This window comes from Lepidochelys olivacea, assembly GCF_965140295.1.
Source record: "Lepidochelys olivacea isolate rLepOli2 genome assembly, chromosome: 1".
Classification (NCBI taxonomy): domain Eukaryota; kingdom Metazoa; phylum Chordata; order Testudines; family Cheloniidae; genus Lepidochelys; species Lepidochelys olivacea.
Window position 1 is genome coordinate 248499853 of NC_140411.1, and position 16874 is coordinate 248516726.

The 16874-nt window shown below is 42.3% G+C and overlaps 1 protein-coding gene across 2 annotated transcripts in view; it reads right to left on the reverse strand.

The window, feature by feature from the left end:
• The window catches only part of PTN (pleiotrophin), a 111640-nt gene that overhangs the window by 8604 nt on the left and 86162 nt on the right, over positions 1 to 16874 (reverse strand). For both annotated transcript variants that reach the window (XM_084617562.1, XM_084617563.1), the window contains exons 3-4: positions 12998 to 13171; positions 10707 to 10868 (exon numbers count right to left, since the gene is read on the reverse strand). In XM_084617562.1, the coding sequence (XP_084473688.1) occupies positions 10707 to 10868; positions 12998 to 13171 (336 nt within the window). The remainder of the gene's footprint in view (positions 1 to 10706; positions 10869 to 12997; positions 13172 to 16874) is intronic.

Here is a 16874-nt window from a genome sequence, read left to right on the forward strand (position 1 = left end):
CTTCCTTTTCTTTTAAAGTGAAAGCTGAGATTTTCATATAATTACCTGACTCCAGGAGCTGGGGCTTTTAGAAAATACCAAATATTGTAAGACCAGCGATAAAATTGTTATTGTTGGCAACACTGCTGGAGCCCTTCCAGGTGTACGTGCAAGAAACATTCTGTGACTGATGTAGGAAGAAAGGAAAGTGATGACCAGAGGAGTGCTCAGTCCCCTCCAAGCATCCAGCAGGATTTAAGCCACAAAATCCCTGACTTTCAGACTCACAGGAACTGTCATTAATGCCAATGGGAGGGTGTACATGTGGATCAAGGGCAACGTGTTGTTTCTGGTTTTACTCTCTGTGTTCACACACCAATCGGATACTGCTGAACAACCAAAAGCACAAAGGTGCATGTAGAAAAATGACTAGAAAGCTTGACAGGTAGGCTGCCACTATATATTACCCATGGTTGGTAAATGGCAATTTAACAGAAAATAATTTGCTTGTGATTTACTGAAACTGGGGAAAGAATATTTGTTAAAGAGCTCTGTGCATTTCTCTGTCAAGCTTGCTGCATCTGCCCACAGATTATACCTGTGTTATGAACTAAGGACACAGGCTCTGCTTTAATCAGTGATCCACACTCCAAGGAGCTGGCTTCAAGGCTTCTGTGACAAGAAGAAAAGACAGAGAGCAGGAGATGGAGAGAGAAAGAAAGGGGAAGAAGGAAGGATAAAAAGGAAGGAAGTGAAGAAGAAAGAAAGAGAAAGGAGAGAAAGAAGGAAAGGGAGGTCTCTCACTGCTTGGAATGGTAATGAGTGTAAACATTTGCTGATGGCATATCTTTTATCCCAATAAATCCCACAGCTTCAGGCCCATTTGCTGCTGAAAGGCACTGATGAATGCCAAAGCAGACTGGATGTGCGGCTGAAAGCCAGGAGGAGAGCGAGGCAAGGAACATGTAAAAGCATCAGGATACTCAGATGGTTAAACTTTTCATGCACAAAGTTTTGCATTAAGGCTAACAGAGACTTTTGTGGTCCCAAAGGGTTAATCAGCAGCCATATGGCATTTAGGCTTTTTCACCATTTGGGGCAGCACACAAAAAGAAATCAGACATACAAATCAAAAAATGAAAGAATGATGAAACTCAGTATTCCAGGAAGCTTTTAGAATTCTGGGGTTTTTTTTAAAGACCTCTGCAGGATTGTGAAATATCTGAGAATATGAGGTTTTGAAAAATAATGTTCTTTCAAAGCTTAAAAAAAAATCTGCCTCTTCTTTCTCCCTCCCCGAACACATTTTCTTTCTTCTGGATTAGAGGCGACTTCTGCATGGGTCAAACCACATAAATGTTACCTTTTGATTCTATGGAGATGTTAGCAATTTGTCCAACATTCGGATTTCTCAAAGGTACCCATATAAGGAGGACAAAGCTGGAGGTCCCAGAGAGACCTGAGCAGGAAGTGCTGACAAGTCACCATCAAAGGCAACCAAATCAAGGACACCCCAACATTACCAATTGAGGGCTTCATTGGCTCCTTGCCAGCAGCCCAAGACTAGCCCAGACTGTAGCCAATCTTCTCTTTTACAATCTATTCCTGCTTCCATCAAAATCAATGGCAAAAATCTCCTTGACTCCATCTGCAGAAGCAGTGGCCGATACACAGAAATATGTCTCACAGAGACTATAGTTCCCAGCAAGCAGTGTACCATCTTGAGCTGAGTAGTCTTCCACCTATGTCAAGATGGAACTCTTGGGGTAGGAGACCTGGATTCTAATCCTGGCTCTGCCACAGCCTTGGGACAGTCACCTTACCTCTCTGGGCTGCTTTTTCTCTGCCTGCCTTTTGTCTGTCTGAGCTCTTCAGACCATAAACTCTTCAGAGCAGCCGCTGTCTCTCACTTTGGGATGTATACACTGCAGTTGGGAAGTGTGACTGGAGCACGTGCACACACACCTGAGCTGACTGGAATCTAGCTAGATCAAAGCTAGCTCCGCTAACAATAGCAGTGATGCCATGGCAGCAAGGGCTGTGGCATAGGCTAGCCCCTTGAGAACGTACCCAGCGTCCCAGGTGGACTGGAATAGCTCAAGCCACTGTGGCTTCACTGCTATTATTACTCGAGCTAGCTTTGATCTAGCTCAGTGGTTCTCAGCTGTGGTCCACCGCTTGTTCAGCGAAAGACCCTGGCACGCTGGGCCGGTTTGTTTACCTGCCGCGTCCGCAGGTTCGGCCGATCGTGGTTCTCACTGGCTGCGGTTCACTGCTCCAGACCGATGGGGGCTGCGGGAAGGGCGGCCAGCACGTCCCTTGGCCCGCGCTGCTTTCTGCAGCCCCCGTTGGCCTGCAGTGGTGAACCGCGGCCAGAGGGAGCCACAATCAGCCAAACCTGCGGACATGGCAGGTAAACAAACTGGCCCAGCTCGCCAGGGGCTTTCCCTGAACGAGCGGTGGACCTCAGTTGAGAACCACTGTCATAAATATAAAGGGAAGGGTAACGACCTTTCTATATACCGTGCTATAAAATCCCTCCTGGCCAGAGGCAAAACCCTCTCACCTGTAAAGGGATAAGAAGCTAAGATAACCTTGCTGGCACCTGACCAAAATGACCAATGAGGAGACAAGATACTTTCAAAGCTGGAGGGGGAGGGGGACAAAGGGTCTGGCTGGCTGTGTGATGCTTTTGCCGGGAACAGATCAGAAATGCAAGCCTTCCAACTTCTGTTAAGTTAGTAAGTAATCTAGCTAGAAATGGGTTAGATTTCCTTTTGTTTAATGGCTGGTAAAATAAGCTGTGCTGGATGGAATGTATATTCCTGTTTTTGTGTCTTTTTGTAACTTAAGGTTTTGCCTAGAGGGATTCTCTATGTTTTGAATCTGATTACCCTGTAAGGTATTTACCATCCTGATTTTACAGAGGTGATTCTTTTACCTTTTCTTTAATTAAAATTCTTCTTTTAAGAACCTGATTGATTTTTCATTGTTCTTAAGAGCCAAGGGTTTGGGTCTGTGTTCACCTGTACAAATTGGTGAGGATTCTTATCAAGCCTTCCCCTGGAAAGGGGGTGTAGGGCTTGGGGGGATATTTTGTGGGAAGACATCTCCAAGTAGGCTCTTTCCCTGTTCTTTGGTTAAAATGCTTGGTGGTGGCAGCATACGGTTCAAGGACAAGGCAAAGTTTGTACCTTGGGAAAGTTTTAACCTAAGCTGGTAAAAATAAGCTTAGGGGTTCTTGCATGCAGGTCCCCACATCTGTACCCTAGAGTTCAGAGTGGGGAAGGACCCTTGACAACCACTGATCTAGCTAGATCAAATCTGGCTTAGGGATGTCCACAATCACATCTCCCGATTACAGGGTAGACATACTCTTGGTGTTTATACAGTGCCTAACACAATGAAACCCACAGTTTGGGTCTGTTGACACTGCTGCAAACACAAATAATAAATACCAGGCCCTGCAGGTCCCATACGGCATACACTGCAGATAAAGAGGAAGACCTGTTTGGGCAGCATTGTAGAACTCCGACTGCTATATTTTCCAACCCTGGTATAGCACCTATGTAGCTGGAGTGAAAAAGAGAAGTTTCTCCCTCAGAAGATGGGAGCCATTTTTTAGGAAACCAACTCCAAGGTTTGGAAGAGCCCCAAAATTATGCTTTTTCCTTTACTGTTTCACTGTCACAGCTGTTTGCCTAAAGTGAGAAAATCCCTCATTTTTATATCTCATTAGTTTGAGCAGCAACCTATTAGTCTGCCTTCTATAGCACTAATTATTATGCTATGTATGCATGACTAATGAGTTACATTAAAGGCTGGGAGTCCTGGAATTTACAGAGGGAGAAGGAGCCCAGACTGTGAGGCCTGTGATTTCAGCATCTTTATAATTTTTTTTTAAAGTTCCTAGTGCTCACGAATCTTTTTCCCCTCAGAAGCGGGGATATATATTTCATCCTTTATAATGGGAGAGGGCACAGTACAGAGTGCACCGTCCAATCTACCAACATGGCAGATCATCCACTCCCACAACAGGGTCAGTCAGGTGGTCCTTTGTACCAGTATGGCAGCCAGTCTGCTTGAGCAATAAGTAGTTGTATATCAGGTCAGTGATCCATTCAGACAACACCACAGTCTGCTCCTGCGACTAACTGGCAGCAAAGTCATTTTGCCAAAATAGTAGACAATCTGTTCTGGTGACACAATGGTTAGCCGTGCATCCTGTCTGCAGCTGGATATCCAGTCTCCTGCTATGGTGTCAGATGCATTATAGCAACAGGCACCTGGTATATTTTGCTTCCAGAGCACAATCCAGCCTGACAGCATAGCAAGGACCTGAAGAAGAGCCTCTGTGTACATCTCCTCTGTGAACACATCTCTCTTCTACCAACAAAAGTTGGTCCAATAAAAGATATTACCTCCCCCCTCCTTGTGTCTCCAGCATAGCAAGGAGGCAGACAGCTCATTTGATTGCTGGTATATCTGCTCAACAAGGTCCAGCTATATATTTTGGCACCTTCTAAAGGAAGATGTAAAATAACTTCCTGTCAAGCAGCCTGAGTACAAACAAAACATTAGTATCTTGAATCGGCTCAGATTGCTCACTCCATAGCAAAAATTACAATGGAGATAGAGATACACCATATTCACCCTGAAAAATCATGCTGTTTTAATAAACATGGGAACTGGAAACAAAAGGAAGCAGCAGCCACTGCTCCAAGTATAGAACTTGTCAAGTGTTCTTCATTCTGTTCCTGGATCTGCCACTGATTCTGTGTGTGACCTTGGACAAGTCATTTCTATATCTCAGACCATGCCTCTCCACAATGGGGATCATAGCATTTCCCTCACCTGCAGGGGTGTTGTGAGGATTAGCTAATTGTTGTCTGTAAAGATTCTTAGATAAAACACACTATGTACTGCAGAATATTAGCATTAGTATTGTAAACCCTACCCAAGGTGCCCAGAAGACATGATATAAGCAAGAATACAAAGAGGATTATATTCCCTCTGGGGTATGGACACCCACACTTTGAGAAAAAGAGAGAATTGCATTGACAACTTGCCAAGAGCCCCAGGGCTGCCCCTTATCTGTTTTACTGGAGCAGACTGCAGCCACCTTTACCTGTAATATGGAAACCCACAGGTATTTAAGGTAACATAAGCCAATGTTCATAGAAGGTTGATTCAAGCAACCTTCTGGAATATTGGATGCTGGGACTTGAAATCTTCCTCAGGCCACACCCTGGCATTAAAGATGAGAGTGGTTGGAAGTTGCAAATACAAGTTGGTGAACTGTATTTGGAGCATGAGCAATACTAACTGGTCATCCTGGCTGATGAGACTGAGTGGAGTAACAGCATGGTAATTCAGAGCAGATACATAAAAAATGTATAAAGAAGAAAGATGGGAAGGAGGAGGGGATGGGGAAGAAGATGAAAATATGTGTAAAAAAATCAGAGAGAAAACATCACAATGGAGTTAGAAATTAAGAGGGCTACATTGAAATATGACCAGATAATAGGTATATACTGATGATTTAATCTCATATTATTTTAATATGAAGAACAAACAGTCAAAAATATGAGAGAAAGATAGATGGGAAGACAGGGCAAGTGAGAGGCAAGGAAAGACAGAGACCCCCCAATGAGACAACCAAGCTCAGTGAAAATAAATTATTCCCCTCTGAGAAGCAAAGGAAAAATATTTTCTGAAACCTGACAATAACTCATTCTTTTACTTTCTGGTCAACTGAAACCTGAACAATCATCAGTCAAGTTTGGGTGGCCAGGAAGTAGGGCAGATGGAGTTTATTGGCAATGCTTTCCGCTCATCAACGCAAGTTGGCCATTAGAGCAACTGCTCACCAGAAGTACCTGATTCCTTCATATCTGTCAGCATAGTTTAGAAAGACCATGAACATCACTGGCATGGCAGACACTGGTTAGAATGTATGATTATATATGCTTGAGGAGTTTCAGTTGCTTCTGCTGGGATTCCATGATAAAAAATATTGCTTTCTCTCTCCCAGCCTATGACATGTTTTCTCATGGCCTCATTCATGCAACAGACACACAAACTATGGCATCTGGGATATCACAATCTGAGTGCTAACAACTTCCCAATCAAAATGCACCAAATTCAAGAATGTATCAAATTTTTCATTCTGGGATGTAGGTGTGTCAAAATATGATGACCCTCCAACCCAGGATCAAGGCATGATCATCAGCTATTGTAGCTCCCCAACAAACTTCCAGAGGAAAGTGCCCATTAGAAAATGTAGTGGGTTCTGATTCAGTAGGTTCTCTTGCTAAAAGTCAGCAGAGTTTCTTGAGATGGAGGGTGTCGCAGACTACAATCAATACTTAAAGTTGGCAGCTATGCAGTACCAAGCAAAGAAAGAATGCTGAGGTGGATCAATTTCTGATGAGGAAGAAGTATAGCTTCATTTGAAACAAGCTTCCCAAGCTCTAAAATTGGTATCTGAATTAACGAAATTCCACCATCAGACAATGACAGATTAGACACAGCTTGAAGACCATTTTAAGGCCTTTCCACGGCTACTGGTTAATAATAAAGAAAATGTATAAAATGGGAACAAAAGCCCAGGTCACCAGTTTCCCAAGCCTGAGGTTAATAAGTAGCTGCACTGATTTAGCTTAGCAGAAGTTTTGTTAGAGCTCACACAGGTTCGTAGAAAAAACAAAATATATACCTCCCAGTGGGACAGCTAAAGGGAAGTCTTTAACATTTATTTTTCTCCCTCTCTATATGCACTTTTCCTTCTTGCAATACAAAGAGCAATCTTGTAGAAAATCAAACAATGATCTTGTGAAGTGGCCAAGAGAATATTCACGTTAACAATAGGAGACATATGGTTCCATCCTAGGACCAGTGTTGTTCAATGTAATTACTAATGAGCTGGAAAAGGGGATAAGCAGTGAGGTAGCAACATTTGCAGATAATACAAAATTATTGTCAGTTAAGACTGGAGATGACTATGAAAAACTTGAGAGTGAATTTCATCTGTTCCATTCCCTTAACTTGGTTAAGTCTGTGCTAAAAAATTCAAAGTACTGCACACTGGAAGAAATAATGTGAACTACCAATACACCTTACTGGAGTCTAAATTAATTGCATCAATCCAGAGAAAAGATTTGGGTATCATTCTGGACGGCTCAATGAAGATCTCTGCTCAATGCGTAGAAGTGGTCATAAAAAAGATGCATAGTGAATGGGATGGTGAATAATAAAGAGACTATTAAATGCCATTATTTATATAAATCAATATATTTCAGGCCCTTCCCTGAAATGCTGTGTTCAGTTCAGTCAACTCATCTCAAAAAAGGATTTAGCAATAATATAGGAGAATTCAAGGAAGAGTAATAAGAAATATTAGAAGCATGGAAACACTTTTATGAAGTGAGGTTGAAAAGACTGTGACTATTTAGCATAGAGAGAAGGCAAACAAGAGGGAACATGATAAGAGTATATAAAATACTGGATGGTTAAAGAAGGTAGATCAGGAGTTTCTATTCACCCTCTCTCATAATACCAGAACAGAGGGAAATTCAATGTAATTGAAAGGCGACAAATTTAAGGATGAAAAAAGGAAATACTTTTTCACAGAACACACAAGGAGCCTTCAGAACTCATTTCAACAAGATATCACTGAAGCTAGCTTGGCAGGATTCAAGAAAAGACTGGATGCTTACATGGATAATGAGAGCATCAGAGTTCTAGGAATAAATATTTTAAATGAAATTTTGGAAGGGATATAAATCCTCAAACTTCAGGGTGTAAGCCTATCTCTAACAACTAGGGCTTAGGAGGCTGTTATTCCACAACTGCTTACAGCAGGGCACTTACACCTTCCTCTCAAGCATTTGGTCCTGGGCAATGTCCAGGGTACTGGACTAGATGGACCATCTGATCTAATATGGCAATATCTCTGTTCCTATGGTTTGAAATTGAGCCCAAATAATTCTCTCTCTATCTGTCTGTCTTTAAACAGGATAATCTACTTTGTATTTCCAACATTCAGTTGTTTGCTTGCTTTGTTTCCTTCCTTTCAGCCTAGCGCTGCTGGAGAGATAATCAGAGCTTACCTTCCTGCTGGTAAAGAACAGAGATACTGTTCTTGAAGCATAATGGTTAGAGGTGAAAAAGATTAATCTGATGGAGAAGATCTCAGATACCAAACAGCCACTATACTTCCTGCTGTTTGTGATCCCTGGTGGGAGTAATAGCCAATCGATGACACTGCAGTTCACCCCCACTTAACAGAAGTTGCAGCATGTAGGTACAGAGCATTCCATGCACTACTCTGCTCCAAAACAACGTGTTTCTCTCCTCCTAACAAATTAAACAGGGTCCCAGGCTAACTGGAAACAAAGTGCAGTTTAGTTGTTCCTCCATCTAGTCCCCGAGTCCATTCTAGGTGGGCACTGAAATCCATCTTACAATTCCCTCTTCCTCATGAAGAATGTAGTCACTTTCTGAAACAAAAATATAGTCTCGCCCCATTCGGTATTTCAGCAGCGAAGACTTTGTGGGTCAGCTAAAAAGACTCCACCTAGATTTTTATGTCCTCCTGAAATACATTCTAATTTCTCACCCTACCCACCCACCATTTACAATCCAATTAACATGGCGTTCCTGTTACACACACACACACGGGAGAATTCTGCTCTTAGATCAACTATGTTGATTTCTTGTCCACCTTGAGTTTCTCCATTGTATTCTACACTTGACTCCCACACAGAACTCCTGCCTATGCCTATGGAAGTTGGACATGGGGGTAGAGTGCAGGAATGTGCCATAAAGATCTCCAGTGAAGATCTGAGAGTATAAATTATCCCTTCAGTTACTATAATTTTTAACGGCAAAGACCTACATTTACACCCATTTTTCATTTGCATTGTGTCAAAACACATGGAGTTGTGTCTTCAGATTAAGTTATGCAGCACAGCCAGGCTTGCTGTAACCAGCATTTCAGCTCCCAAAAACCTTTGTGTTTGGAGTAGTCCAAACTTACATGACCTCTCTCTGTTCATATAGCTCCATTCATTGATAGAGTGACTCAGTATCCTGATTCAGGAAAGCCAGTTCCAATTTAACAAGGGCTGCTACAATAATCCCAACAAAGCTTTCTTTTTTTAACAAAAACTCCAAAGCGTAAAGGCTGATTTTCCACCATCTGACCGCATCTCTCCCCCAAAGTGTTCCTCCACCACAGTTCGGCTTGTCTCGCTCTGCCCCCTTCTGTCAGTCATTGATAGAAAATGCTGACTTAGCAAAGCTGCAGAACAGAGCAACCAACCAGAGGGGACAGGGATTACAGAGGCCTTCTGGTAGTGTAGGATGAAGCTTTATCCAATAACCTCCCAAATGCAGCAAACTCAGCTGGTCTCTGAAAATCCAGTTTGGTCCTTCGAACATCATCATCAACCCAGATTCTAGAATCATAACTCATCTGATAATTCTGTGAATGATGCACACGGCAGATTAGCTACAGCTCTACTGATTGTAAAGCTCTCTCTCTCTCTCTCTCTCTCACACACACAAACAGACAAAATCTTTAGTTAAAGAAGTATGTATAATCTGATACATAAGGAGCAGACCATTAGCAAATACTCTATGGACCACTAGTGATCCAATGATGACACTTTGGGAGTTGCTAATATAGGGGACACCTGTCATTTTTAATCATACATAGTATTTTTTTATATTTATTCAGAGAAAGAAAGCAATAAGAAACTCTGGAATCTGCTTAATCTCAGCTGGTTTTTAAGTAAAATAGCATCTGTTCCAGCAAAAAAAATGGCCATGTGATGTGCCCTATGTGGTCTACATGAGGCATATTGTCTGAGACAAAGTGGTACTTCATGCAGTCTAAGCGCCCACTATAAATTATCCTGTACCTGCTGCTGCTGCAGAAGAGTTCATTAAAAAGCCCAAGTGATTAGAAAGAAAACAAGTTTGTCTGATATTGACCAAGAGAGTCTGTGACACATGGAAAAAGGATGAATTAGTGGGACATATGGCTGTCCGCGAACTGGGAATTGCATTGTTAATTGCAGCAAGAGACAACACACACAGCCCCTTCTTCCTGCCACCCCTGCATTACCGAACACTTCTCTTAGACTTGAGACCACATGATCCAAAGTGCACAGAACATTCATTGATTTTGCAATGTTATTCTAGACACACTGAGCAGCAGGGAGAATAACCTTTTCTCCCTGTGACTTGTGCGAACAATGTTCCTTAAGCTATTCTCATCCCAAGGGAAAGCCTTGGCTTGTCAGCAGGCAGTTAAAAGTCTAACAAAAAGGAGATGCAAAAAAGTTATTTGTATTTTTAGAAACATTTTCTCTTCCTGCTATTGGTGTATTCCCATCCGTAGGGGTTGTGGGAAGAGCTCCTGTACCCTGAAGCCATGAGATCATCACCACCCATAGTTATAACAAACTGGTGGCAGTACATTTGCAGTGGGTTTCAGTGAGGGATTCTAAATCTTCATACCACCTCTCTGTCAAGGCCCCACGGCTGCATGGCTTGGATACTTAGTCCTGGCTGGGAGATCAGAAGCAGTGTTGTGGCTGGGAAAGGACAAGAAATTACAATCCTTCCTCTACTCTTGACTTCCCATTAAGGCATCTGGGATTCCAGCAGTGACTGGATTTAAACGGAATCGTGCATTACTGGTAGCAAATGGGTTGTACCTTGAGGTTTGGGTTTGGTAAGCTTCCCACAGGGCTTTGAGATGGTGACAATTTTCTGGCAGTCAGCATTATGAAGGGCTCTCTTCAGGTTCCCAGTTCGAGTCTTCAAGGCTGTATTCAGGTCACATTCTCCCCAGGCCTGGAACTGGTATTTACACTCCGCTGCAAAGAGTGTGGGAACACACCGAATTTTTAAAAAAGAATCACGGAGCATGAATAAAATGTTACCCAACTGTAACCAAGCACATACTGCCAGTAATTTCAGGCAGGTGGATCAGACAGCCAAAGAAAGAGGTGTATGGGGGGCAGTAAAAATTCAAGGGACATTTTGGGAGGTAATTTTGCCCCCAAATATGAGCAAATTTAAAAGCATAGCTATCTTGCTCTTGCATGGGTACAGGATTAACGTTATAAAAAAGAAACTACATTTTAATACTGAAACTACAAAAGAAGAGACAATTTAATGGAAAACATCCTCCAGATTCAAAAGGCCTGATTCTCCACCATAGAATCATAGAATCTCAGGCTTGGAAGGGAGCTCAGAAGATCATCTAGTCCAACCCACTGCCCAATCCCCATTTGCCCCAGATGGCTAAATGGCCCCCTCAAGGATTGAACTCACAACCCTGGGTTTAGCAGGCCAATGCTCAAACCACTAAGCTATCCCCCCTCCCGCATCTTGCAGCATCATTTACAAATGAGGTATGAAAACTAGCAAACCAGAATATTTTGCACGCTTGCGCAAGTATAAATGACTACACAGGGTATGAGGCCGGGGAGAATCAGACCCTTAATATCTATTTTTTCTCAGCAAGAAATTAAAATATATTAAACCAAAAGATTATGCCACTGTTTATCCATGACTCACTGTATAAAGTTGTATGTCTCTATCACTGCAGAGGTGGCCAGCCAGCTGATTACAAGTTAACTGACAAGACTTTTTCCACAGAATAGTTCTCACTAGTGAAGAATTGGAGCAAAGAGTTCAGAGGGTACGATCCAGCTCAGATGTGCAATTGTATGTATTTCTAAAAATGAACTGTCCAAACCTCTTGAGTTTGCAAAGTAGGGCCAGAAAAACTGCAAGTGCCCAGGTGCAGCACTGGACCTGCCAAATCCAAAACTTCTGCACTAACTGCCTGCAGCATTCATTGTAGTGCCATCATCAGTTCAAGTCATCCAAGCTGTTTAGTAGAGAAAAGCTGAGTCTACAGGGGCAACCATATACCTGAGTCCTGGTAACATAGCTTGTCTGGGATGGAAGGAGAAACACTGTCATTTCTTAGTCTTTCATGGATTAAATGCTATGGCCTTTATCCACTCCCCAGCAAGTCTCTGCTGCTAGTGCAAGGGGCTGCACATTTTATATCATGTTCCAGTGTGGAGATTGCAGTAGCCATGGGGGGGTATTCACAACTGTGGAAAGGCAATAGAGAGCCACTTTAACATGCTGCTGGGCCTCTGGTTGGGTGGATGTCCTGCCAATAGGGTCCCTCTGGTAGAGCTGGGTGAATATTAATTAATCATCATCATCATCATTATTCAAATAGCAAATTCTCAGAAAAATGCAGTTTCAGAGTGACCAAAACCACTTGTGAATTAGGGACAATTTGGCAAATAGTTTCAGTCAAACAAAAAAGAATGAGGAACATTTTTTTCAAAAAAAGTCAAAAAGTGTTTAGTTTTGACATTTTTGAAGCAAACCATTTTGTTTTGAAATGTTGGTTTGAATTGACCCGAACAAATTTTTTTTTAAAAAGTTTTTCATTTTGGCGAAGATTTAAAAAAATCAGTTTCAGTTCAAAACTAACCAATTTTTTTTTTCTTCAGATTTTTCAGGTGGACCACCACATTGAAAAATCCGTTATTTGTCGAGTTCTACCCTCTGCCTTCTGATGGACTAAACCCGGGGTGACTCAAGCCCTGTCCTTGAAGGCCTGTAAAATCTGCCTTCTCCTACAGAGTATATCTCAGTGCATCACTTCCTGAATGGGCCGTAATCCGAGCTAGTGAGATCCCCACTCCTTTGTCCAAGCCTCAAAACTCAACAAAAATAAAATAGAATTTAAATAAATCACACACATTTCCATTTTAAAAGCCATTTTTCATTTAAAAAAAAAAAGTTAGTGAAAAATTTCCAACCAGCTCTCGTTGTACTGAACATGAAGCACTGCAGAGAAAGGCAGACCATGCACACCAGCCCTTGGCCCAGGCTGAGCACACACAAAGGGTCACTTTCCAATACTCAAGTTGGAGATAAACTGAATCACTCAAGACAGGGCAACACTTACCTCCAAACTGCTTCTTCCAGTTGCAGGGGATCTTACACCTTTGGGTCTTCATAGTTTGCTTGCACTCGGCTCCAGTGCGAGTGCCCTCGCGGGTCCCTAGGCCACAGTCTCCACTGGTGGGTACACACACACTCCACTGCCACTCCCCACAGTCGGACTTCTTCACTTTCTTCTCTGGATGGAGCCAAGGAAACCGAATCAAAACAAAAAAAGTGGTCAGTACCCAGCCAAAAAAAGGCACTCTAAACAATCACAACAGAGAAACCAGTAAACAAGAGACTCTTATAACATAACTGCCTTAAATCGATCAAAACTGAAGTTCTCTTCAAAACGTGCTGCAGGTTGTAGGTTGACTGACTTTCTAGAGGCTGACCTCGAACTGACTTCAGACCAGGGTGGATCACTGAGGCCAGGGCAATTTCCCAGTGAGTGTGATGCCTCTGAGTCATTGCGGGCAGGATTCACCTCTCCAGAAAAGGGAGTCATCTAGAAGCCATCAGGGATCACTGATCTTCATACATACACACTCACAAAAGAGGATGTTCTGCCCTCTGCTGGTGGCATATCAACATTTTCAGATTAAATACCAAGTACCACATGGGCCAGGAGTTTATGCATTAATATGGTGTTTCAAGGGGGATTTGGTGTATGCAGTGCTATAGCCATGCTGATTCCAGGACAGTAGACTGACAATGTGGGTGAGGTAATATCTTTTATTGGACCAACTTCTGTTAGTGAGCGATACAAGCTTTCCAGTTTACACAGAGCTCTTCTTCAGGTCTGGGAAATGTACTCAGTGGCACAGCTAAATACAAGGTGAAGCAGATTGTTTAACGTAAGTAGTAAACATGAATTTCAAAGGACCATTCAGAAGGAAGTGGCCACTTAACACCTCCCTAGACATAGGTGGGAAATGAGGGGCAATAAATAAAAATTTTTAAAAAAAAAGATGAGGAGAGTGGGGCTTCGCGGATTATAGATTGTTATAAAAGGTCATAAATCCCGTGTCTGTGTTCAGTCCACGATTTTTAGTGTCTAACAAAGTTATGAATGTAACCTCCCAGGCTCAATTCTTGAAGGTGTTGTGCAGGTTTCCTTTGTGGATGAGGACTGAGAGGGGAGTGAGTGCTTTGTGAAAGGACAGGTAATGGGGTACAGGCTTTTTATCTTTGTTGTATACTGTACTTCATGTCGGAACACACTGAATTTTGGAGGCAGGGACGTAAGCTAGCAGGGGAAGGGTGTGTCAGTATATCTGAACATGGATACAAATTTCATTACTGATGGCTACCCTCCTACTTTTATAATGGTCCAAAACATATCCAAACACCTCCAAAGATAGGTTGTTATAAAGGTCCAGTGCACAAGAGTACTGGTAAGAAACTGGACTTCATTTCATATTGCATGAGCTTAGTCCGCTGAGAGAGATTAGCCAAACTGCCAATCCCAAGTATTCAAAAATCATGAGTCAGGCCTCAAAATATCATAAGATGTTTTAAATAATACATTTGAGCTCTTTTATTTGCCTTCCAGTTTTTGTATCTTTATGGTTCATATTTTCCAGTATTTCTCTGTACCCATAATGGCTAGAAATGTACTGTCTGTTTTGAAATGAAAGCTCAGATTCTGAAATATTCACGGGTCTCTCGGCCGTAGGGCTGAAAGAAAAATGCCAAAAATCATGACTCTCATGATGAAAAGCATAAGAGTTGGCAACCTCCAGGTCTGAAATCTAGGTCTGAGTTTTCCAGCTCAGGACTGTCTCTATTTAAAATAAGGACTGGGTCACTGCTGATCAAAAGCAGTTACCACCAGATGTGTGTTTGTCAGGTTCTACATGAAACAAAGTCTTAGTCCAATCCTAATGGATGGGTTTCCATGTTACATAGGTGGGATCTTTGTTGTTAGTACATTCAGAGTAGGTAAAAAGAAAAGGAGTACTTGTGGCACCTTAGAGACTAACAAATTTATTTGAGCATAAGCTTTCGTGAGCTACAGCTCACTTCATCGGCATTCACGTGGTTTTAAACCAGACAGTCCTCTTTATGTGTAGCTTGTCCAAGTTGTCCCTCATCCAGTACTGAGACAAAACTAGACGTGGTTTTGTCCGGTATCAGACAGAGGACACCATTTTGAAGAGTGTGCCACTCTGCCCCAGCCAGAATGACCACACACACGCACTGTGTGTGTGAGGTCATGCCAGCATGGGCAGGGTCACATCGGCAGGGGCGGGCCCATGCTATTCCCAGAAGTACCATAATGTCTGGTGTTCCGGGAATGCGTGAGTGGCCACTCTAATTCAGAGGCCAACAAAAAAGCAAGGTGACTGAACCACACACTCAACTCTACTGGCGACCTCTCCAATAGCCCAAGTGATCTTAAGTCCAGGGCAGTGCTGGGGAAGGCTGTACTATTGCTACCATGCCATACCTGTCCTTTGAGTAAAAAGAGAACTTCAGTCTCCACGGCTGTCAAACTGGCAGCTTTCACAGAAACTAATTTCTGTATTCCCATTTAAATGAAAACATGTCACTGCAGCAAATTCCGTCTGTGTGTCAAAAAGTTAATGATTATCCTGAATTTCATAACAAAACTGAAAGCATTTGACATTCTTCTATCCATGGAATCTACCTCAGGGAAAAGAGAGAGTGAATTAAGTTCAATCTTGGTATGCAATACCCCAGCCATTCTGTACTAGGAAATAGTATGTAATACATAGACTTCCTAATGTACCTTAATCCTAATGCCACTCTGTTCAGCTATTCCATTTCTGGGCACCATACACAGCTCTCTCAATGTGCTCACACCATCCTGTCAACTGTCTGTAATGGGCCACTCTCTTACCACTTCAAAAGTTATTTTTCCTCCCTTGGTATCCTGCTGTTAATTGATTTATCTCGTTAGACTGACCTCACACTTGGTAAAGCAACCCACATCCTTTCATGTATTTATACCTGCTCCTGTATTTTCACTCCATGCACCTGATGAAGTGGGTTCTAACCCACAAAAGCTTATGCCCAAATAAATTTGTTAGTCTCTAAGGTGCCACAAGCACTCCTCATTATTTCTCCCACTGTACTTTAGTCTGGCCTTACAGTGACTCCTGCTATTCATTTTACTTCTGGGTACCCACATTATGGAAATGTACCTCAGTCCTCATATGCAGCACCCTGTTATTCCAGACTCTCTCTCACACTCACAAATCGTCAATGGATTTCAGACTGAATCTGCAATAATCCCTGCTTTCTAAATCCTGTGTTTTCGTGCACATTCCTGGCAATATACCTCAGTCTTGAGCTGCAGAATTCCTTGCTACTTTAGTCCTACCCATCTATACAGTTCTGCCAATGCACCTTAACAGCAATGTGCATTATCCCCTCCTAACATTGGCTCTTTCCTGAGCACAGTGTCACTTTTATCAAACAGTGCACAGGTTTACAATATGGACATATGTCCTCAGGCTAGGTGACAGAAATTCTGAAGCAAGGAAAAGGCCAACATAAAATAAGAGGCAAATCCAAAAATCCATTCCAGCTGGGCACCAAAGCCAGGTTAGATTCTCTTTTTCTTTTTTCCATCTTTGTATTGAAAGGAAATGAATAACTCAAGGAATCTTCTCCCTAACTATTGCTAGGGACTTGTTCTGCTGGGAAATATTTTTTTCAGTCATGGATGAATCTGTAACTCGGGTTTGTGCCAGCTGGGTTTGGATTCTGAGGTGGGATGGAATGTCACATCTATCCAATGGAGAAGAAGCAAACGGTACTCAAGAAACTCCCCCACATGTAACAAATTATTTTCTTTTAATTAGTTGAGGGGGAGAAACAAGTCCATGCATCCCAAATGTAAAATACAGTGAAAAAAAGTATGTGAAACA